General features: G+C 39.2%; 3 protein-coding genes and 1 long non-coding RNA gene across 6 annotated transcripts in view; 1 reads left to right on the forward strand and 3 right to left on the reverse strand.

Annotated features, from left to right (window-relative positions):
- Window positions 1–3: 3 nt before the first annotated feature.
- Window positions 4–2,049, reverse strand: LOC105265453 (uncharacterized). The gene is made up of 5 exons (XM_011302929.1): window positions 1,871–2,049; window positions 1,680–1,805; window positions 1,481–1,603; window positions 917–1,389; window positions 4–792 (listed from the first exon to the last, which is right to left on the reverse strand). The coding sequence occupies exons 1-5, from the start codon at window positions 1,911–1,913 to the stop codon at window positions 133–135; spliced, it is 1,425 nt and encodes a 474-aa protein (XP_011301231.1). The 5' UTR covers window positions 1,914–2,049; the 3' UTR covers window positions 4–132.
- Window positions 2,050–2,305: 256 nt separating this feature from the next.
- Window positions 2,306–6,493, reverse strand: LOC105265454 (uncharacterized). Of its 2 annotated transcripts, none has more exons than XR_892070.1 (4): window positions 5,849–6,493; window positions 5,459–5,705; window positions 3,007–5,384; window positions 2,306–2,923 (listed from the first exon to the last, which is right to left on the reverse strand). It is a non-coding gene; the product is annotated as an uncharacterized lncRNA (long non-coding RNA). The 2 variants fall into 2 exon arrangements; XR_892069.1 differs by having other exon boundaries at window positions 2,307–2,923; window positions 3,007–5,381; window positions 5,849–6,492.
- Window positions 6,494–7,639: 1,146 nt separating this feature from the next.
- Window positions 7,640–9,578, reverse strand: LOC105265455 (uncharacterized). Of its 2 annotated transcripts, XM_011302932.1 has the most exons (3): window positions 9,526–9,578; window positions 8,508–8,941; window positions 7,640–8,432 (listed from the first exon to the last, which is right to left on the reverse strand). In XM_011302932.1, the coding sequence occupies exons 2-3, from the start codon at window positions 8,778–8,780 to the stop codon at window positions 8,091–8,093; spliced, it is 615 nt and encodes a 204-aa protein (XP_011301234.1). In that variant the 5' UTR covers window positions 8,781–8,941; window positions 9,526–9,578; the 3' UTR covers window positions 7,640–8,090. The 2 variants fall into 2 exon arrangements, with proteins under 2 accessions (XP_011301234.1, XP_011301233.1); XM_011302931.1 differs by lacking the exon at window positions 9,526–9,578 and having other exon boundaries at window positions 8,508–9,010.
- A 9,767-nt stretch (window positions 9,579–19,345) lies between these two features.
- mub (poly(rC)-binding protein mub) overlaps window positions 19,346–24,226 on the forward strand; it is an 87,290-nt gene continuing 82,409 nt past the window's right edge. Inside the window, exon 1 of the mRNA XM_011302934.1 lies at window positions 19,346–19,605. The gene's annotated coding sequence lies outside the window, so the exon portion shown is untranslated. The remainder of the gene's footprint in view (window positions 19,606–24,226) is intronic.

Consider the following 24,226-nt stretch of genomic DNA (forward strand, 5'->3'; position numbering starts at 1 on the left):
CTATTCTGATAATTTTTCCTTCACAATTTATTTAATTTACTTACACAAAATACGTAGTAAAATATATGAGTAATTAGAAAAATATAAAAAAGACTTTTATAAAAAGTACAAAAAGAGTATGAAATGTAGACTTCAAGCAGCTTTGCTCTCGAGAATTTTCTTCAATTCTCTTTTTCTCTTTCGTCCATTGGCAATGGATCTGGCCTCTTTCTGTGGCTTCTCAGTGGTCACTTCAGTTTTGAATGCTTCGTTGTTTGCCATTTGCTCATTCTCAACAATTGCCATCTTTTCCAACTGTTGCTGCTCGATGTTTCCCATGTTTGCAATATTCTCGATGTTCTCGTTATTCTCAATGTTCTCGATCTTGTCTATCCCCTCTACGAGAGTTTCCATGGCTGGAGACATTCTGGGAGCTCTCTGTTTGCAGTCCGGCTTTCTAGGAGCACCCACCATAGGCATTTGATGCTTATTTTGTCCAGGACAATGGCAGTTTGGGGGTTTTGGAGGTGGTGCACCGAGATTGGGCTCCATAGATGCAGAAAGCATTCTAGATGCACCCACATTTTCTCCTGCTTTGTGAAGCCGCTGCTGGATCGCCTCGAGAATTGCATTCTGGTGCATCAGTATCTCATGGAGAAACATTGTCATGTCATTGGACATAGGAACTTCCACCCTAGGTGTAGAGGAGTGAACATATCCTGGCTGAACGATAGGTGGTGCAGCTGCCAGTGTTTCCGGTCTTTCCGCCAGCATTTGGTCTGGGGAGGCATAATTTTCAGGTACAGCACCCACCTGTAGCCATACACAAAACGAATAATTCATTCAACTGACGTGATTATTCTCTGAATGTACATGTATAGAAATTTTTCAACTCGACGTATGGGGATTTTTCTTTCCCTTTTCAATGAATACTCACGATATTTACGGCTGAGTCCCCCAAGTATGGAGCTCGTAGAAGAGGGTGACGAAGATGAGAAAGAAGGGGATAGTGGAAGCGAGAGTAATAGGGATTGAGTCTCAGCTGCGCACCTGCAGACAAGTGTGGTAAAACTACAGAGCGTTGGAGAAATGGAGCGACTCGGGAAGGCTTGTATAACAAATGTGGCATGTTATTGTAAGGTGTGGAGAGCATTGGTGCGCCGACGATGCTGTCCGGCATTTGGTAATAAGCTTCGTAACTTGGAGAGGAAGATAGCTGGGGTTCTGAAGACTGGCATGGGCTGGGGGCACCAACCATCATTTCTAATCTTGGTGTTTCTGGTTGTTTCTGAATTTGAGGATTCGGCGCACCTACCACGTTATCAGTATCGCACTGTGGTGAACCAAGGATAGGATGTCCTGCTATGGCACCACCTCTCATGAAGTATCTGGCGACGCGATCAACATCATCTTCAAGAGAGATACAAATTTTTGTTGCAATTTTTGTAAGCATTTGTAATGATTATGATCTATTAATTTCATTCCAATTAAGGATTATTACTTGTTCGGACCATGTGCGACCTCAAATTGCATCTGGCAGGTCTGTCTCCACTAGCTGGCTCACAGTCCATTAAATCCAGTCCCAGTTCGTCAGCCTGTCTCTTTATCCTCATTACACAATCACCTCAAAACCCAAAAATCAAAGGACATCACGTTAAATTATGAAATTAGCTTCAGCAATTATTTCAACATTTTTTTACCTTTTGTATTTCCATCAGGAACATAGCACTCACAGTAGCCGTCGATGATGGATGCTGTTCCCTGACAGCTGCTGCAAAGCTCTTCGCACGTCTTCGCATCGTTGGCACTTAGAATATCAGCGTAAACTGAAATTCAATAATTTTATCATTTATTAGCCCATTAAAAATGGATGCACGAATTTATTACTCACCTGCAGTGCAGATCACTGCAGACAATAATAGTTTTAGAATCATGGGAATTCTGTTGGATTGGATTGAATGGATACAATAAAACTGTCATTTGGCGAATTCCAGTGGTGAATTTATACACATCTCTGTTTTGCTGATGACGAAGTTTTTAGGAAGTTTGCAAATACGTCATTATTTCGAAAGTGTAGTATACTTATTCACTAAATAAGGTCAGTCGAATTATATAAATTCAATAAATCCCAACTCTTGCAACGTTTTGTCATCAATTTTTTCAATTATTCATTTTCTATTATTTGATGAACAACTTTTCCATGCAAAAAATAAATAACTGACTGAAATGATTGATTTAAAGTTATAATTTATTATAAACTAATTGAAGCCTGTTAAACCTTCCGGGAAATGAATTATTTTACTTTACTGTCAGAGTTTTCATTCCAAAATTATTTATTAAACAATTATTCACTTTTCCAAAAAATGCTTATTACAAAATCCCAGGTATTTCATATAGTTCACATTTAAAAAACACATCATCGTAAAAATTAGTATTTCCCTGCTAAATTTGCTATTAATAATTGCTTAATTTATGCATCTATTAGGCAATTAGGCGCGCTTTACCTCTATGTGATCGCTGTAGTACACAATAGCATCCTCGTAATCATGGAAATGATCAATCGACCCATCAACCAACAGGAAAAAGAATAAAAGATTAACAATGAAAACAATTATTCATTGTCAATCTCTTTTATGATAAAGGATTCGTCCTCATGGATCTCTCCTAAATGTGACGTAAGAATTTCCTAGTTTTGATAAATATTCATTGTTATATAAACTGGTAAAACAATTGATTTTTTTATAAAAACTTTGAGGATTGACCAAAGACATGAATATTTTAATCATTATTATGATTTATTCTTCTTTTGAACAAGTTGCAGCAATTTTACAGGCTCTGTACGATGAGTGATGTTGCAGGAGCTCCTTATAGTGTCACCTCCTCCATTTGCAATGATTGCAACCGGCCCAACTCTCTTTTCCTTGAGCTTCTCGTAGGAAAAGTCCTACGAAAGTGAAATGATTAGCTCATTGAGTCAGTGCCAAATCACATAGTTTTCATTGCGAACATCGCTCACAACCATACTACCTGTTAGGAGAGATCTCGGCCCTCCTTCCCTTCCAAGTTCGGCTCACCAAACCCTTAATTATTTCATCATACTCCCACTTCTGTAGTCTAGAGTCTAGACATTACCGTAGACTTCACCTCTCTCTCAGGATTTTCCCCAGTTTTCCTATTATGTCGCATATTTTCTTAACTGGTGGTTCCTTCAGCATTGCCACCATGTTCTCTTACCAGTATCTCTTGCTGCTCACTTTCCACGTTTTAGAGTATCTTTCATCTTCCTGGATCTGTCTTCATTAGGTTCTTCATTAGGTTTTCACGGCTGCAGAATGAGTGTACACTCTAAATTTTCTTTTTCCTTTTCATGAGCCCTGAGCCATTACTTTATTAGTAGTAATATTATTTCAATACTATCATGTTCTGATAGAACCAATAAGTTATCAATACACATTTTTTCAGTCTTAATACATACATTCTAACAACATTTGTTGGGCTGTAGGTCAAAAACGGATTTGAAAAAAATAGCGATATTCTACATATTCAATTATAACGCGTTATTAAATTTTCACGCTATTGGGGCGACGGAAAAACATGCGGTAGATTTTATGAAAATTTTAACGTAAATTATGCAAAATATTCTGGATTGCTATGCGAAGTTTGAGATTGTTGATATTAATAGTTGAAATGCAATAAATTGCATCTAAAAAAAGGAATTTGAAATAAAAAATACAGTCTGGCAAGAAACTTTATTTACATGTGACATAATATTGGTGGTTATTCTCAGTACATGGCCTGAAAAATATTATCTGACAAATGTGAGTGTATAAGCTGAACCAAATGGAAAAATTATAATCACATATACGTCAGATAATACTTTTTTGAAGCTTGAAAATAATGATGCCTAATTGGTCGACGAACGGGAAGCCGATTGGCAAGTAGATAAAGCGAGTATCGTACTTGTGTGTTCTCATCGTCTTGAACGCGTGATTTACGAGCCATCAAATCATACCACTGTGAAATTTCTGATTCATATTCCCCCGAAATTCACTCAAGATTTGATCACCGAGGAACAAAATTTGTATTGCTACATGATCTCATAACTTTCTCACGCCAATAACGTTTCTTCATCCACTAATTGTACATTGAAATTTCATTTAACTTTCTGATGTCAGTGCACCACCCTTACAGCAACCATGAAGCGATGCCTTATGGATTCTAACAACAAAAAATTATTTATCACTTGTTCTGTACTCGCTACTGATTGAATTTGAGTTGTGATGCTAACCGTAATTTTAACTATTTCAACTCAAAACAGTAAACGATGATTGCTACCTGCATTTTTTGCGAGAAAACACTGCGAGTCAGCAAATAACAAAATTTGTCTCTGTTGTGTCTATAGGGATAATATGATGTGGTAATATGAACACCGGGTAGGCACATTTAAAAGCCATTTTTCCAAATTTGAATCATCGAAATATCTCAAGTTAAAGGGGAGTTAGTTGAATGAGCTTTTTGGTAAGCTTCATCCCATAAAGTACGAATACAATTTTAAGGTGTTCAATTTGATTTTTGTCAAGTTTACAAATTTTAAACTCTCTCGTCATAGTTCCATATCGTGAAAACTAATGATTCTTTAGCAATCTCAACTTTATTACTCATTATTTAGCTTCCAACATCAATAAATCCATAAAGCTTATCATTTACTTATTGCGAATGGTGCCGTAGATGGATCTAATTTACCATAAACGAAAGCTAACACTCGTCTAATTGTGTATGGCAATTTGATCTTTGACAAATTAATAATTTCTGTAAATGTTAAGAAAAGGGGCCCCAGCTCCGATTTCATTAATTGTTTGAACTTATATACTGCTAGAAGTTTTCTTTTATCATCATTAAAAGAAGGAAAATAACTCCAAGATGGTTTGGATGATTAAGGCAATATTGGAGTCGCACGGGATATAGGAGATTAAGAGCTGGTTACAAAAATGATAATCAAAAAATAATAATTTCTTTCACATTCACTATACATACCATGGATTCTTCTACATAGTGATCAATCAGACTGAGGCAATTTCAGCCCTCATCAAGTTTTTGACAACTATCTCAACATTTAGGGAGATAGTGAAATATATCTTGAAGGTCTCTTGTAAACCAGAAGGACATCTGCCAAAATGGTTTTGATGAAAATGCCGCTCTATTAGATTTTGGAATGATCCTTGAAAACTGGACGAGCAGCTAAATCAATTCGATCAAGTCTAGATCTATACGTTGATTTGTTGAATACTGTTGATTTCGCAGAAATTATAATATTCTCTTGCGAACATGATTGAGCCTCTCCTTCTAAAGAAGATTTTTCTCTCAATCGCATAGGATGCATATCTCGTCCTTGCCACCAAAAACTACTAAATTAAATACCTGCATTACTACCTCATGATAGGAAAGTTTCAATTTACTTAGTTTATGGATTTTTTTTTACCTCTGATGACGTCCTTGCAGGGTTGGGCTATGCAAATCACGGAATTTTCCCGTGAGAGAATAAACTGACCCTTCCAAATTATTAGCGTTTGATGTCCATGATGGGGTTCGCAGAATTTAATAGGCGGGATATTATAGTTGTTGTGGCAAAGTGTTTTGAACATAACCTCGTAGTATTAGACGGCTGCCAGTTGAGAAAATCGATGAAATTTATCCATGCTTGCCGCCTCTTCGAGTTTTTTGCAAATCTATAATGATAGTTTAATTGGATGAAGTGTATTCAATACAAATGAAAAATGTAATAGTAAGTTTCCGGCCTTAGCATGAGAATTAAAAACCAGAGGATACGAGTTGAATTTTACGACAAAAGGCCAAAATTCATAATACTCACGTCTAAAATACGTATGAGATACGGAGGATTTATTGGGGCCTGTTATTTGGAAATATTCACATGCAGAAAACCTCACCATCTCTGCTGCTTATCATTGATCACTTGGCAAATATTTATCTCGAGTTTTTCTATGACGTCGCCCTATGATATTGCCCTCGCTGTACTGTGGTTCGAGATCACCCGCCAATGTGAAAAATGTACACTTTCGTGACGTCATATCCGCCACACTCCTACTACTGGATTTCACATGGTATGCTCCTTCCTGATGTTCCTGATATTCTTCATTCAATGAAATTTGAATGTTAGCGGACTGATCTAGTGACAAATATGGTGGCCCTAGGGACCCTACGTCACCACTACGCGATACAGAAATATTTGAAAAAATTGTACAGAGAAACACTGCTTTAGTCCTGCCACACAATTATTTACTCTGATGATGATATACTTATCAATAGTTTTTTAAAAAAAAGTGTTTCAAAACAAAACTATTTTCGTGAACAATTGGAATTAAAATTTAACCGAACACCGCTGAACTATTCTGGTCCACGTAGTTAATCTAATTATCCTATTCTCTATCTTGAAATTATTCCAAGTTTTTTGAATTTTCAAACTCTTTCCGCAGAGAGAAACAGCGGTCAATCACGATCTTCAACTTATTCGATGGGATCCCATCTACACCCCCACACCATATTGCGCTAGCCTAACTGAGTTTCGAAATACAACGCTAATCCAATATAAATTGAATAAATATAGAAATGCAAATTCTAATTTATCACCCGTTCCGCATTCACGCCAGGTTTCTAAACTTGCTTTCTAAACATTTATATACCTTATCTATTATTATAGCTATAATGATAATGATTTAATTACATGAATCATTAGAGGCGGAAGTTATTCAATTGAGAACTTGAATCGACGCGGACTAATCGATTGGCAAATATGGTGGTCATAGGGACCCTACGTCGCAACTGATATTTATGCGACAATTGGCAATATTCTGCGCAAACAACAAGGTTTGGGAGAAAAAAATCAGTATATGGCGTACTGTTTACAGCAATTCATGATGATTATGTTAACTGCGTGTAGCTTTCTTCTTTGATAAAGTGCATGAGGATTGGAAGAGGCATGTATGAGCATATTAAAGTCATATTGAAGCGAAGGAAAAAAATTGTGCTGAAAAACACGACTAGGCTGTGGGGCTTCCTGTATTGACTCTCTCATTGTACACATCGACAAATCTCTATAAACAAAAATCGCCAATCCCCCCAATCAATTGACATCAACAGTACTTGTCCCTTTCATCCATTTATATATTTTGTTTATATATTTTGGCAATGGATTATTGGTAATTGGATGCGTGATGCATAAACGAACATTGAAAGATGAATTGACGCGAGCAATGGCAGGCGAAGCACGCGGCTTCTCTATCGGAGCTCTTCTCATTTCTACTCTCCTAATGGAGATGGGCCACCAACGACCGCCGTTGTTATTGCAACGTCTCGCATTCACATTGCCATCACGTCCACACATTTCAACATATTACACCGCAATTACGTGTTTCAATGCTGCATACACACGTTCGTTCAATTGATTGAATTATAGGGATTATAATTCATGAATCAATTATTTGATAGAAACATTTGAGCCAATCCACTTGGAAATGATCTGATTATCCATTATGACAATTTTGGGGAGAAGTATTACTTCTTTACTTCAAATCACTGTGAACAATTTGTTTTTATAAAAATTTATTCATTCGTCTGAAGCATTAACAAATGTTTCCATCATTCGTTATTACAAATAGAGTCGAAATGAAGGTTTTATTTTTTCCTAAGAGTAGCAATTTTGTTTAATTATTCTCTTAAAATGAAGACGTTTGGGGAGTGTCTTTCATTTATTGGATGAATTAATGAGAAATATTGAGATTTGCATAATAAAAATAGAGAATTGGAAGTGTGTGCGCAAGTCTTAAGTGAAAATAATGTTGAAGAGTAAGCGATAAGCTTCTTGTCACCTCCTGTTCTCCGAGTGGTGGTAGTCTCTAAGAGAGCCTACCCCAACGATGGGACCATTTCCATATATTTTCACGGCTATATTTTCACGGCCATGGTCCGTAGAGATCGATCACTCAACTCCAGCACGTTCACCGATTCTTCATGATTCCCCCGTGGTACCTCACGTATTCGAGGGAAAAAAAGTCTAGTGGAATGAACTTGCAACCACCAGAGCTGTTTATTTGCCTCTAAACTCGTCGAATCAGTTTCTCCAACATCTCGTAACACTCATCTCTGGATTTACGATCAATGTCGTAAACTTTCTTTCTAAAATCATCAAACCGTCTCTTCTCCACAAACATAATTTTCTCACTACTCTCGAGATTGTCGAACACCCACGATCTCAATTTGAAAAGTTTCCTCGCGAATTTCTTGGGATTATCCTTGCAGGAATTGTCCAACGTGAGTATTTCCCTGTGTATCTTTCTCTGTATTTCACCCAGGAGATCCACACGATTCGTGAACTTTCTTACGTTCTTGTACGACTCACGGTATGCCCTCCTCATTTTATTCATCACTGCAGTGGCAATCTGAATAATAATCAGAGATCATGTTGACTTATCAGGCATTTTTATCTACTCTTTTTTCATTTGTTTATTTCATACCTTAGTCACTCCTTCGTTAATTCGTTCCCTGTAAACTCGACTCTTGTCAAGAAAATCCCTGAGACATGGATCCCTGCGTATTCTGTGCTCTGAAATCCACCGATTGACTTTTTCTCTTATTCTCTTGTTATCGTAGTCCATCAAAAAGGCCTCCTCATTGTTGATATTGTCGTCAACACGAGCCAAGACTTCGCAACTCCAGTGCAGCACACGATCACGTTCCTCCATTAAGTCTTGCCAAGTTTTGGGCATACGACCGACAAGTTGACCCATTTTCTTTCATTAACTTTTGTCGGTGCCGGTAAAATTCGTACTTACTAACTGGACTAAAGTGTTATTCGGGAAGAAAATGAGGGGATTATCTTCGAAACTGGGAGTAATCCTGTGATCAGAATTATCTCGGAGAGATAGCTGGCGATTTCCATTCCCCCAAGCTGCTCAACAGTTTTCCAGGATAAAGATTAGTCTCTACCCCAGTTATTTGCAAAAATATGGCTATAATGTAATTCAATGCAGACATTTTATTTAATTGTTCCGTCAAATGAATTTATTTCATTTATTCCATCAGCAGAATAATTTGGCGATCCCAGAAACTGGTGACACCTCTCGACGCATGTGACAAGTCTTTTAAATATATCCGCATTATTTCGGTAATAATTGTGCGATTTATTATGCCGAGATCTCGTACCATAAATGATAACCTAACCCAATCATAGGAGATATTATTATTTGATGATAATAGAAAAATGGAAAGAACAAATGAAGGGCATAATAATAAATAAATAAACGAGTGAAAACTAGAGCGGAAGTCCGTTCATGTGAAGAGCTGGCGTGGACTGTCAGATCATTTATTCTCACTATTTCACATCCTCCATAAACCGAGTGTCAATTTACCATGTAAATTTGACGGATTTGACGTAAGCTTCTGTTGTGAACAATCGGCTTATTGATTTCACTGCGAGTGAAACTGGTGGCCACTGGCGTGACCACTGTCTCCCAATTATCATTATAAACTCACCATTTTTCCAGTTTGTTCCCCTCTCAATTATCATTATCTCAATGGAATATCATATTTGCATATTTTATAATAACTGTATTTGACACATAAGATGGTGCAGGTTAAAATACAGATTGAATCGTCATGAATTGTTGATGACCGATGAAATTTTTAATTTTGTATAACGAGAGCTCGATTCAGTAGATTCAATCAATAAATTCAATGTACGTGAGGATTGAGGACATAATGAGGTACAACGAGCTGTTGAAATCAATTACGAATTAGCGTTCGCTTCCACTGGAAATTCCATTATTCTGTGGCCCTTCGTATCGTACGGTTAACGTCAATTTATATCTCTCTCTTTAGATGGGATATCGATGATGCCCTCACAATAACTGTATAGCTCTGAACATGTTTTATATTATCAGCCATTGATAAATTAGAGAATAGCCCATGGTCAATTGCATGAGTATTGAGTGTTGATGACTTCACAGAACTTGCGTGAAATCAGCGAATTATTCTCATTCTCAGTGCCTACAATCAATGAGATACCAATTTCCAGTGAAAAGCACGCACCAATTTTAATTGTCGCGATGAAGAGGGGGAAGAAATAATCTCTTATTGCATCTTATGAAATTAATGAATTGGAGAAGTGGAAAATATAAGGTATAATATTAGGCTGTTGTCATAATGGTTATTGAAATGATGAGCTGGAGGACATATGAGATTGACGAGGGATACCGTCGCTCGTTGCGCAGATGCTGTAGATGCTGGATGGAATCCCTCAGTGTTCATCAGAGTTTGATCTTCATTAATAGAGACATAGTGTAGGTATACATGCGTGTTATGAGAGAATGAGGGGAGGGAGGGAAAATGAAGCGTGAGAGGGCATCAGAGGCACGCACCAATGGTGATACAACGGATGGGATACAAGCGGTTACACGAATATCATTAACGGGACGATCCGATTTTGCTGTCGAATAGGCAATCAGCCTTGTCAAATCGGGTTATCATTTCCATATTCATCCGGCTCACCCGTTTTATCCAGTAATTCGTCACTTTTTGACCCACATAATTAATATCTTCATGAAATTTATTCACGTCATACCAGGCGGAAAAATCTATGGAAATTATTATTGAATAATTATAATTTATCATTCATCCACTTCCAATTGACGTTTAAAATTTTTATGACACTTATGGATTTCGGATGAGAAAGAAGAATAATTATTGACGCTGATTTTATTATTTAATATCCTAAAGAATTATACAATGGCCGATCTCTTTAGCATTACATTATCGAATGAAAAATTAATTGGTTGATGGCAAAAAAGATGTGAAAAAAAGCAAAAAAAAAAAAACATAAAATAAATAGATAAAATAAATTAAAAACATGATATCAGGTACAAGGCAGAGATTACTGTCAAAAATAAACAGACAAACTAATCAGCTGAAAGAGAGAGTAGTAACTTAGTGATCAGTTATTCTGGCTTAGTGGAAGTAAGTATTTGGTATATATAGATTTTAATTACTTTATATTTCAAGGTCTTGCAAGCCCAGAACAAGAATGTATTTTGAGTTTTGAGACTATACCTTTATCCAAATAATTGATTATACAGAGTTATGCCGGTATTAAGGACAATTGAAATATAATTCGATAATGTTTCAATGATTCCAGGCGCTCAATTTATCTCTCTCTAGAAACCTGAATGGAAAACATGTACATCTCATTCATAATACAGCATTATATGGATTATGAATGTATACATGTATATATTTATATTTAATGATTGCATATTAAATGATTGTTGTATGAAATTGACAAATTGCCAAACAAAATGTATACTATGTACGTGAACGCATGCGTTGCCTTTTGTTTCATACATAAAGAAATAAGAGTTTATCCTATTCGTATTCATGGGTCATTTAATTTCTTGAAGGAATGATTAACTCATTGAAAAATTTTTCAGATCCGAATTAAAAGAATGATGAGATGATGCTCACTATTTCCAAAGGCTCTCGTCACCCTGCAAAATACTGGGAGTCTTTGGTTTTTCTCCCCTCCATATACACAGCCAGATGACGCAGGTATGTGTTTGGCTTTATGGTTTTATTCGAGCGACAAATTGAACTAAAAATAATCCTTTGCGGTGGTAGAGGAGCGTTCATGCGTTGGAAGGTGGGCTGACTGGCTTCATGGGGGCACTACTTCTCCCTGCTTTCCTCCACATCGATGCAAGAGCAAGTGAGACACTCACTCTACGATATGAAGCGAGTTCGAAGAGAATTTTCCATGTACATGTTAGCCATGTCTTTGAAGTATCCCGTATACTTGCAAAGTATGCACGCTTTGTAGAAATTGACACAGCCTGACCCGAGACCCTGCGTACTCACTTTTCAGCTGAATTTCACTTCGTACCGCCAAATTTATTGAAAATTTCCTATCTCCTCAGTCATAAACGTACATATTTGTATCCCCATTACTTCGGACTAACATGCAAAATTCACATGCAATCTTCCCCTATTACAAATCACTTTCACTTTCACTTTCAGAAAATCAAATATCTCGAATCATTAGCCAATACCATTTCCAATTATCTCCTTTGTCACTCGGTCTGTTAGTCACTCCTACGAGAACAATGACGAAATAATTACAAATATCAATATCATCCACTGCCGGATTAAGTAAAAAAGAAAAATCGAGTTAATTTACTCGCAATCAGCGGACAATGAGGCTGAGCTAGCTCACTGACGCTATTGAAACGATTATGAAATTCAGTTTACCTGGTGCTTTTCACATCGACATTCAGCTCCACTCGCTGGTCAACATGGTTTTGAATGTTCTTCTGGCTGACCGGTCAAAACCCTCTACCGCCCTCTCATCCCCTTTTGGTGCGAACAAACGATATGCCTCAACGTTTGTGTACATGCTACCTGTGTATATGTGAAAATACAACAAGGGTGTAAACCGTTGGTCATAATCACGGACCACCTGGCACAAAAAGAGACATCACTTGCCGCAGTATGTGTGTCTATATTCTACAGTAGACCAACTGGAAAGTATTAACTGGATAACCCGGTATCCCCCTTTTACCCCATTTCTCGCTACTGCCAGCATCAAAGGGGCTCCAGACAGTACTGCCTGCAACTGACTCGAATTTCGATCTCTACTCGCTTACTCAGCCTCATCAACATTTTTTTCTAACCATCTACCATGCTTTTTGCTCTTCTCTAGTTCTCCCATTCGTCATTCTCAATTGATTCTGGATAAGCCCCGTGTCTCTGTCCATGAAAAACTCTTCCAAATCACCTCCTTTCAAGGAGAAGAGCTATTGGCACCTTTTCATTTTTTTTTAATTATCACTCCCGTACTTTATTCCATTTTGTTCTTCCTTATTAACATAATTTTTCATTTCACAAATTCATAAGGTTTTTTTCTGATTTCTTGTGTGAAGTCAGCGTGCAAAAAAGAAATATCCTTTAAGAAATCATTAGAACCTCTGATGATGTCGAAAGACTTCTAATCCGGTTATTGGGTATTGGTATTGTATTGTAAACCAATGGTACTTGTGTAATGCCAAAATGAGACAATGGGAAAAATGAATGGGATGTTGGATTGATTTCATGGTAGTTAGAGGCTAGTTAGATTGGGGCTGATCGATGTGTTGGAATAGCGATGAGCCACTGTTGATCACTCCATGAGATTTAATGGAGGGATGTCTCGTGAGTCTGGCATTGAGTCGTACATCTCGTGGATAGTAGAGAGGATTAATGATGAATGACACAGGCTAGTCAGAGTGCTGCGCTGAGTTATCCCTCAGGGTATTTATCAGTTCAATTGTCTATATGTCGAGTATTTACCAAATAGTAGTAAACGCCAATGTGACATTCTTTAAATGGGAAAAATATTTTTTCGAAAAAATAATAAATGGAGGATGGCAGTGTTATTGTAACTGGTCAGCCGTTTGTGCTCAGTGATGCGAACGAGGTCGGGTCATTGTTCATTCGAATGTTCTCTCCTGAGTTGTGAAAAGGAGTGCAAGTCGATAGGGGCGGGGAGAGGGCTGCTGTTACCGCGTTCATAGAGCCGATAATCGATTTTCATCGAGGCGTGCGCCCCGTACGACACCACAGCGAGACAATGTTTATAGACCCGTTCGATTAATTGAAATGCCTCCCTCAGGTACCTTCTCCTCCAGTCGTAGGGATTTTTCGCCCCCGTCTTTCCCTCCCATTTCCACTCGATAATTATTCGATTTATACGGCTCTATGAAAATCTGCACTTCCACACTTTTTTTGTTTCCCACAGCAGTAATAATAAAATTTACCCCATAACTTGGTTTACGATAATGCAGGTGTTGTAAAAAAAAGGGACTGGGGCACGGATTTTGCCAAGCTGTCGAAATTGATGAGTGCATTCTTTGGACTTTTCTTTCTCTCATATTTTTATGTACACGAAGGAATTCGTTCTGTTGGCAATATGAATAAAAGTATTTCGTGCGTGAATGATGGACATATAAAAGTCGCGTTTTATCTTACTCCAGCAAGGGGTGGCTTAGTGCACCGAGGGATGAAGCCTTTTGGGACCTTTGGGGAGTTGGTGTCGCCCTCCGGTGTACACCTATCTCCTCACACTCTTTTTTTCCTCCTCCCTTGCTTCGATGTACCGTCTGGGAATCTCAGCAAACCCAAGGATAAAAGCTGGAATTTTACTCGTGTCACGCGCCTCGTGGCTACAGCAAATATTTTTAGAGATACTGTTGAGGCCATAGGAAAAAGCCACTAGGCGTTTAAAATCCATCGGTGAGCGGAGGGAATTGAGGAAACGAAATATCTTTCTTGGAATATACTCCACTGACCCTCGGAATAGCCACGACATTCAACATTTCATTTTACTCTTCATACTTTTTCCTATTGGTTTGGCCGAGAGTGAAATGATTGAAGTTGAATAACGCTCCGTGACATAAAAAAGACGAGCGATTGAGTCGAGATTGGTGTGGTGTTAGGGATGAAGAACGTTTTAGTTGATAGAATTCATCCATCAGAGTCGAATAAAACTGCAGATGTAACGTCCAACCTCGTTCCTAGATCTCATCAATCGCCTCTGAGAGATGGTGGCTGTCCAAATTAATTTTCATCAGCCTATTTTTAAAGTGATTGTTGCATTCAATCAATAACACGACGTGGTTACAATAATTGTCAAATGGTGGAGACAAATGGTGGTATCTCTGGGGATTGTCATCGAGAATCAGGCATTTCACTTGAAATAATGAGAACGTCTGTCAGTACGAATGCGTAACGTGTGCCCGATTCAACAAAAGTATTATCCTCCTCGTTATTGAAATTGGCTATTCTGACTCCGGGGTATCTTTAATTCGCATTTTCAAAGTTCAAATGGTAGTTGAGACCAGTGAGACTGGGCTAGTTGCCAGGCAGACACAATCCATCCTATAAATACACCCTACACAAATTGCCCACTACCACCTCTATCCCTTTCCCTTCTTCTCTTTCAACCACCCCTACCCCCTTATTTCTCTTTTTCTCGCACTCTTGGTTGAATTCCTCTTTTCAACCGTCCAACGTCTCCACTCCATTCTCTAAACATGTAGTCCAACTGCTAAAACACCCAGCCCATCAGTTTGTGATACATTCACTTTTGCCTCTATAGACAGATAGACGGAAAAAACTAGAGAAAAAAGCGAGTCACGTTGTGAAGCCTGAGGGTTAACTGCCTTCCGAGACACCACACTCTTATGGAGGACTTTATCTCACTCTCATCCACCCCTCGATCGTGCCAATCCATTCCAATTTGTTTCACATCGAGGGCTCTTGCTATTTGCACTACCATTCCCATCGAGATGAAACTTTTTGACAGTCGTATTTCGCCTATCTCTACGGTTATTGCCTCTCAGATTAATACCTGAGTGTTGGCATTCTTATTATTCTCTATACTCATATTTATTATCGCTCTAACGGTGGCAAACATTTTAATTCAAGAATATACATATTAGACTGTGAATATTTGCAATGTGTGTATTCTATTATCAATTACTAGACAAATATTTGGCAGAGCAACACTTGTTTGAGAGAAAACAAGGCAAAATTGAAACAAAAATTCATTTCCATCAATATTTCCATATTAGCACTTGTCTGGAGCTTATTACTATCTACCATGCACTACATTAATTGAAAAATCCATCCCTCCGAGTCTAGCTTTCCTCAATCTCGATATGTAATTATTACTCCATATTCCGTGAAATTAAATACGGAGATCAATCGAGAAATCCAATTGTATGAAGTGTGGAATTGTCCCAGCTAGCCCACCCCGGATATTACCCAGAACAGTAAGTTGGGGGATGCTACTGGCCGATTCGTTTCCGCGTCAGATGGAAAGGCTTTGCTATACCCGGGCGACCTCCACCCCCTAACCCCACGGGCACAAAAAGACCCGGGGTGTAATCGTTCGTTCGATATGACACGAGTAAGAGCGTTAAGAGTCACGAGTGCTGGTGCAAGTGAGAAAAGCCTGAAGAAATGATAGAAGAAAGAGTACGAGGAAAGAAATAAAAAAAACGAGTAGGTGAGGACGCTGGAGAATGGACTTGAGCATTGGTTGGATAGAGAAAAGTGGAGGAAACGTTTATTGGACGTTATTAAATGTAATGCCAAGAGGCGTGTCCCAGTCCTCTCATTCGTATCCGCTTGGCTCTTTTACTTTTCTATCGACAAAACTTTGCTCAATAACTTCGTAATTTTCTTCAACGTATATATCAACTAATCTCAATCGACTGCTGGTGGTCTTCTCAGCGATTTACTACGTCTTAAATGTTAAACTCCTTCTGGACAATTTGATCTTGATATCCTTTAAAGCTCTTGCTAACTCCTCACCGGTTTTTCAATGGTCCTCACGATACTTGTGAATGATTTCGACTGATTGCGCTGGAGAGAGTTAAATAATTCAGCGTTGGACTTTCTTTTCCAACGATAATTCACCATGGATGAATGAATAATAAATTACATAATGGCGGGGATACTGTAATGAGGAGGAGACAACAACCTCGGGGATCAGCTGGCGATGACGTCAATTAGTGATGTCTCGAGTATGTTCGATTGGCGGTACCCGTGGGGCTAACGAATCTGCGTGACATCTTCTTGGGTAAACTAACGTCATTCTGGTGTCTGGAGAGGACAATTTGGTATTTCACATAGCGTTTACCAAGAGTTCATCAGCAAGAGTTGATCATCTCCGTTGATTGTGGCTGATGGAGTTGGAGAGTAGCTGTTGATCATGGTTACCATCGAGTTTTGATGCTTTAGCATGTTGATATTCAGTCAGATGCTGTCGTCTTCTCTTTAATAATTGTCACTGGGTTCATACAACATCTGAGGTTACCGGAATACCAACAACCGAGTCACTCATCTAGCTGCATCTCAACTTGCATGTCAGGAGGAAACATGGTTTATATCCTGTGTGTTGGTAAAGCCATAGCACTTACTCGGGGCGTTGGTTTTAGCTGGTGAGAGGCACGACGTGGCCTCTCTAATGGGACAGGACCTGAAGGATCGGAGGGGCAATGTGGAAATCCGTTTACGCAATTCCCGACGACAGGGTGGACCAACTTGATACCTCGGGTTTGACTCTTCCGGAGGATATACCTGAGGATTACTTTTAACCACAACGAGATAACTCTATTTCATTGATAACGTCATTTCGCTTATTTAGGCTATCTCCATTTTATTTCCTCCAGATGAATTCAATGAGATGAACACATTGATGGAAAATTGATGAGCTTTAGTATATTACAATCAATGAACCATGAAAATCAATGGATTAACCAGTGACACAGTTAGAAAATTTTCAATAACTAGACGGCTGGTGAATGCGACCGATAAGCGCCCCCAGGTGTTTCCTCCGTGTTCACTTGTCGGATTCTCTTCGTTAGAGAATGAGGAGGGAAAAGGAGGATGAGAAAAGCCAAGTCTACTGTGCTCAGGAGCCGTGTACGTCGAGTACTGTGGGGAGAGGAATGAGAGGAGAGAGCTTTATGTACTGGGTGCCTTATAGGACAAGATTAATGTGCAACGTGATGGTCTATATCATCAGTGTAACTCATGAAAACCAGGATGGAATATTACGCTACAAAACCTTGAGGGATCCTCAGGCTATGGTTCAGGCTATGGCTATGGCTCTTTCTCGAGTACATGATGGGCTACATTGAGGGCATCGAAATGCTTTTAGATTATTATATCTAACCCATCTCGGTGGCAATTTCAGTTCTCGAATGCGAGAGCATTTGCGACATTTGAGTTGTGTGCATGGTTTGTGATTTTATTGGTAACAATTCAGGATGGGGTACAGGTTAATTTGCTGTGTGGCAAACTGCTGACACTTTTGTATAACTTGTCGAATGATTCGAGCGTGAGAGTATAGCCTTGTATTGTGGTAGATGCTGAGTGTGTTGGGTGGAACGGTGTGGCTTTGGGATTTACGTTTGCCATAAACTGCAGTCACATGAGATTCAGTGGTGTGTGTCATAAATGGAGTGAGGGACCAAGTGTGTGTCGCCAGAAGACGCATTGTGGGCTTGGCCTAGCCTCTCCTTCCTCTCTCTCTCTCGTTGGATTTACATACGTTACTTTATGACCCGTATCACCAGCTGTGAAACTTTCATGACCACTACCAACCTGAAGAGCCATCTCTGTCCACTTCCTCCGCGCAAATTTAACGCTCCGTACGCCGAGATTATATTCATTAGGTTTAATGGAATACCCCTTTTGTCTTCTTTTTCTTCTATATCATTGGCGATCCAATTGGCTGGAACAGGTCACCAGACTCTAGACTTTGGGAGTTCTAGATTTATCCTTGCCACCTCTTCATTGAGCGTTATGATATATCTGTTTTGATGGTTGCCGTATATGTTGCCAGTCACGAGTGGAATGCACCTTGGAATGGGCGAACGATGTACCTTTTCTCCTTGAGCTTGGCAATTCAACTTTTCTTTCTATTATATCTCGATACTATCTCCGATAAAATTCTCTACGCTTGTTAAATTGTTATACGAGCGTACAATTGCCTGCTGCGCATCGAATTTTTCCAATTAAATCGTAACAAAAAATTGTTGAATCGAGAAGGAAGAATTACGGTGGATGCGGAATTGGATAGAAAGGGGAGGATGGGTGACAATGGTTCCATCGATGTGTGTATCAGTGTTTTTTAGGTGGAATTTTCTGACTCGTGATGGAGAAAGTCGCTGGTACAGTAGCAGAAGTGGAAATAGGAGAGAACGAGAGGGAAAAAAATGAGTGGTTCGATGGCTTATGCGACCACTGTCACGAAATAGAGTCGGAAACGTCATCGGATCCTCCTCTCATTTTTAACCCCCCTCCTCATCTTCCCTCTCATTTTTAACATATGTTTTCATCGTTTTTTCCTAGACATTGGTATCGCCAATTTAGCTGTCCGTTAAAATTCTTCATCACTCCTTAATTTACGCGCAATCACGTGACTATCTGAATGACGATCATGAGGCTGGTGCGCTCATTGGCTTACGATACTATTTGGCACGAGAAATAATGCCCTCTCCCCGTACTCCTACAAGCAAACGACAATCCACAAAGATCTCGAGGCGTGTTGCATGTCGAGTGAGATGAAGTGATAGCACCAAATGCAGATAGAGCCAGGATGAGACGTGATTGCCATCGGAGCGAAACTGGCGTGTATTGTATTTGTCATCGCTTCGGGCACGACTCAACTCTCTTCATTTTCCACTCCTATCCTCCTTGGTTTTTTTTCCCCTCTCGTTCCTCAATGCATCTCTAACTTTAGAATCATTTCCGATTGTACTGTCGCAGACGTGATCGGTACGTGCTGTACGTCACTCCTAATTTTCCTCATTTCCCAAATAAATTATTCCTTCTAACGTATTCCAACCTATTCTGTAGACAGTGGGCAGTGAGTAATTGAAGAAATTTTGACTTCTCCCAATTTTGACGGAAGAAACTGGGAAAGTGGTGAGGCCTGTCCGGGTTCTTCTTGTATAGTGACGCTTGTGAGTCGAGTGTCATCAAGCTGGAGCTGGCAAAGAGGCATTTCCTCAGGGGGTGAGCACTCTCTTTTTATTTATCATTGTTCCACCACTTTTATTCCTCTTTTCACCATCTTATGTGCACATTTTCTTCTTTTTTTTCCTTTTTTTTCTCGTTTTTTTGGGTAAACCCTCCGGGGATTTACGCCCCATCCGCCGTTTTATCATTCCTCTACACTCGTCTGGCTTCTCTTTTATTTTACATCGAATATCTACAGTTCAGATTTTATTGAAAGATTTCAATTGAAATGGCAATCGAGGATTTTTCCGGAAAATATTTGCTCAATTTTTTGCCCATTTTTTTTATTCAATAAACTTGGGAAAATAAATAAATGGAGGAACAAGTGGTGCGTATCGATGTTATCATCAATTTACAGGGAAAAGTGCACTCGACATTTTCATAGTTATCCTCGTGTTTTTCAAACCCTCTGTAAAACGCTAGTACTTGTCTATCTGTTTACTGCGATGGGATGAATGCTGATAAATTAATTAGCTCTGGTAGTGGGCAAGGGAAAAAAAAACAAATGGGAATGTAAATTGAAAATCCATCAGGATATCCCTGTGTAGTTGTTTCTGGATGTGGTCGGTGGAGGGTTGAGTGGTATGAGCTGAAATAGAAAGCCCATATCGATTATCGGGCTGAGAGAAATGGGTTGGATTTGGCGTCTCGACGTTTCGACCTTCCTCAAAATTCAATCACCAAAATTTTCCGACCACTGGTATTTTGCATTATTGAGACTACCGGAAATATCTTTTGAGGGTATCGTTACATCGCAAGGGGGTCACACTGCTTATCTTTACCTATCCAAGGATTTCACAATTTTTCCTGAATTTCGTCGTTTGGTGAATTCCCCAAGAAACACAACGAATAACCGAGAATTTATTTAACTTTAATTAGCCAGTGCCTCCCCACCAGTCCTATTTAAATGAGCCTCCCCCCGAAAATGAAAAGAATAATAGATAAAAGGAGAGCTCTCGGTGGACTGACATCATCATTAGAAATTAATTCCCTCGGTTCACCGGGAGTTTTCATTCGTTCTTGTATGTGTGTGTGTGAGTGTGCGTTTTTTTTTATCTGCATGTTTCACCACTCATTCGCGGGGACGTTTTTTTTTCATCTCTTCTTTTTATGGCCGCTCTTAGCATGGCTTTTCATCCAAAGATATCCCAACCAAGTGGGGAGCGTAAAGCAATTCGCTTGGACCGCCAAGCTCGACCCCTCTGCCAGCCCATTTCCTCATTTTTTCTTTCTTTTCTGTTTTTCCTTTTTCTTGGTCATTTTTTTAGCCTCTTTCTCTACTCATTGCCTTCGCCCTCTCACCTCTCTACGCTTTTCTCGTCTATCTCTGCCGTTTATAGAGATCCAGAAAGAATCGACCAAGTCTCTGGATAGAAATTCAGTCTAGTTGTGTTTTTCATGTCTCCCCTTTTTTCCTCTTTTAAATCTTTCTCCTTCGCGACCACTGAGATGAAATAGGTCGGTGTAAGTGACGCGGGGAATGGTGTATTTGGAGTATTTAGAACCTCCTGGTATCTTCACTCATCAATTCAACTGTAGAAAAAAAATCCCTCGACGGAATTTTAAAGCCGCAAAAAAAATAGGAAATAGAATAACGAGTCATTGAGCGAATAAAATGAAATAATGGAGACTGAAGTAAAGAGTGAAATGAGCGGATTCGCGGTGAAGGATGAAGCAAGATAAAAAAAAAAGTAAATTCCGAGTCCGGAGGAAGCGAGCTCTGTTGAATTCCCGAAGAATCCTACAGTCCAATTATCTATCGGTTCTCGAGAGCTCCAGTCTCTTCCCACTCACTCCCACTCATTCTTTTATTTTTTTCTCCACCAGCATCTTCTCTATCACACTCACCTTTAAAATCAATAACCTGCTCTGTGTAGATTTATCGTCAACCATTTCCGTTGATTAATTGTCCGATTATTATCTACCTCATTGAGGATAATCAACAATATCTTGTCCTCAAAAGAGAAGAGATGATGAATCTATAAATAATCAGGCATTTCCTATAGGTTTCACGTAATTTCTGCATGAATTTTCTTCTTAGTGTACTGAAGGAAATAAGTTTTTTTTTTTGACAATTGCATCTTATACGCAAAAATTAACAAGAAAACTATATCAATGAACGAAAAAAATTTAGCCAAAAAGGTTTTGTACTCTTCAATTTTGACAAGTGATGAGCAATGAATCGACAACAACGAGACGGCTTTTCGAACCAAGTCAAGTAATTTTTACATGCACGTTTTTTGGATTTGAGAATGACAAAATTGTAAGTAAATTTACTCAACTACACTTGGTTTGAGGTTCGACATTTTTATTATGAAAAAATTATCATCATCTTTGGAACTTGTGCGCCATTTCTTGATAGAAATTTTCCTTCCCTTAGAATAACATATTCGTGGTAATTATTCATCCGAGTTATGATTTTGTTGATCCTCACATTTGCCTTATCCAAACTTCTTTTTCTCAGGGTGTGTGATTTTTAGTTGAAATATATTATGGAATTATAAAAAATAAGGAAAATCAGTGGAAAAATCGTGATCAAGGGGAGAGGAACAAAAAGGCAAACTTTAAACCGACCATGTGTCCCACCGAATTCAATTTCATCGGCAATTTTCCCTCCCATCCGTCGTTCAAAAACAACCAATATTCCGAGTGTATCGTCGAGGCAACCTATTCACGGTAAACTTCATCGCATTCAGTTAGCAACCGATTTTGATGAATTTTCCTGTATAGGTTTAATAATTAACCATTGGCTTGGTCTGCACACGCCACTATATAGGAGGCGGGGGGAGAATAGTTGACAGGACTGTGGCTAACCGGTGGACAGGTGAGTTGGACGGGGAGGGGATGGAGGAGGAGGAGGAGAAGGGGGAGAAGGAGGAGAAGGAGGAAGAGAAGGAGGAGAATTGATTATAAAAGTAGATGGGTATAGTTGGAGAGTGTGCGGAAGCAGGAAAATGGGAAAATGAGGGTGTGGGAGGGGGATAGTTGAAAGTGAAACAGAGCGCAACAGAGGTGGAGTACCTATGGCGAGAAGCCAGTGAGATCGGAGGCAAAAGGGAATGCACAAAAGGGGCTGCGGAGGAAGGGCGAGTGGTGAAAGGAGGGTATATATAGGGAGGATGATGGAATGGTAGTTGGTAGTTGGGGTAGGGTAAGGCTGCAATGGCTCGCGCGTGGATGCTGCATCTCTGTCTCTTTTACCTCCTCTCCTCTATTCCGATCAATATCCCACGTGATGCCACGCGTCATTCCCTCCTTTCTCTTTGTAACTTCACTCTCTGTACTGTACTGGTACTCTCTAATCTATATCTTCACCTCTTATTCTTGGTTATAAAGGGATCATGGATCGTCGTTGCTCATCCATTTTATATCTATATTTTTTCGGGCCTGCTAAACCCTTTCCATTCATTTTCCATTCTCTCAGCTTTTTATTGATTTTATCATTGGACTTTTTATCTCTTTAAAATGAGAGATTTTTGGCCACTCGATTAATCGTCCATTTGTCACCCCCTATCGACGTATTTCCCGATGATATTTCCCTGGAAACTTAATGAACCCACAGGAACATTGAGATTCAACGGCGGGAAAACGAGCCAACGATCGTCGACGAGAGGACGAAAACATTATTTATGCATGCATCTCGGGGCTTTGTTTTTCCAATTGTGTGCTGAGGGAAAACGAGTAAGAGCACCATGAAAATTTATACATCGTCTGATGTTGAATGAATATTTAGCTGTCCCCCCGGGGCTCATCGATATATCGATCCCCTTCTTTTGTCATTTGAGGGGATTTTTTTTTTAACCAACGGTTTTTCAACTACTCCCCTTTCATCCTGGCTTTTTTAATCAATTTTCCTATCACTTCGTGCGTTGTTACCATCCCTTTAATCATTCTCAACTTTTTTTTTTCTTTTTATTCATGAGCTCGTTGTAATAACGAGTTACATCATTGTTCCCCGAGTTGTGGGGCGTATTATCTGGGGGTGGTACAACACCTTGAAAAGGGGGAGCAGCAGACTGTGGAAAAATCTCATCAATTAATTATAAAAACCACAGTTGGCTCCACATTGAGAGATTCATTCAAGTATTGAGTTAAAGAGGATTTCTTTGGCTTTTTTTAATCCGTCGGTAGACATGCACTCTTGACTATTTCACACTTGGAGCGAGGAAAATAGTCTTGGAGGTGTCTCGGCGGGACAAGAAGCGCGTGAAGGGTGAGAAAAAAAAATTCAGGAGAGGGAGTGGAGCCGTGATGTTTTCATACAAATGGAATTTTAATATATTAACAAGTAGTGAACTGGGTAAAGAAGTAAAGAAAGGCATTGGCCTTACACGGAATTGTTAGGAGTTTTGTATGGGGGAGTCCCAAGTGTAATTGAATAGAGTGCCAGAGTGGTGTACAAATCCGGAAGGATGCATACAGTAAATCGATATACGTGTGGATCTTTTTGACGTATGTCGAGGAGGGAGATGATGTGCTGTTATTTTCTTTCGGATAAACCCGATATCTACAATCGCTTCTCTCTACCGATCCTTTCAGCAAAAGTTTTCGTCTTTATTCCACAGTCTAGATAATATGTCCACTGGACCGTGGAGGGAGATTCAACTTGGTTTTAGTT

The sequence above is a fragment of the Fopius arisanus genome, unplaced genomic scaffold (genome assembly GCF_000806365.1).
Source record: "Fopius arisanus strain USDA-PBARC FA_bdor unplaced genomic scaffold, ASM80636v1 scaffold00030, whole genome shotgun sequence".
Lineage (NCBI taxonomy): Eukaryota > Metazoa > Arthropoda > Insecta > Hymenoptera > Braconidae > Fopius > Fopius arisanus.

Bases quoted from the DNA above. Each gene is read 5' to 3' on its own strand.
- LOC105265453 (XM_011302929.1), bottom strand. From the start codon at position 1,913: ATGATTCTAAAACTATTATTGTCTGCAGTGATCTGCACTGCAG. The intron at 1,604-1,679 runs GTAAAAAAATGT...TTGGGTTTTGAG, and splicing joins TCCTGATGGAAATACAAAAG to GTGATTGTGTAATGAGGATA. The intron at 1,390-1,480 runs GTAATAATCCTT...TCTCTCTTGAAG, and splicing joins GTCGCACATGGTCCGAACAA to ATGATGTTGATCGCGTCGCC.
- LOC105265455 (XM_011302932.1), bottom strand. From the start codon at position 8,780: ATGGGTCAACTTGTCGGTCGTATGCCCAAAACTTGGCAAGACTTAATG. The intron at 8,433-8,507 runs GTATGAAATAAA...ATTATTATTCAG, and splicing joins TTAACGAAGGAGTGACTAAG to ATTGCCACTGCAGTGATGAA.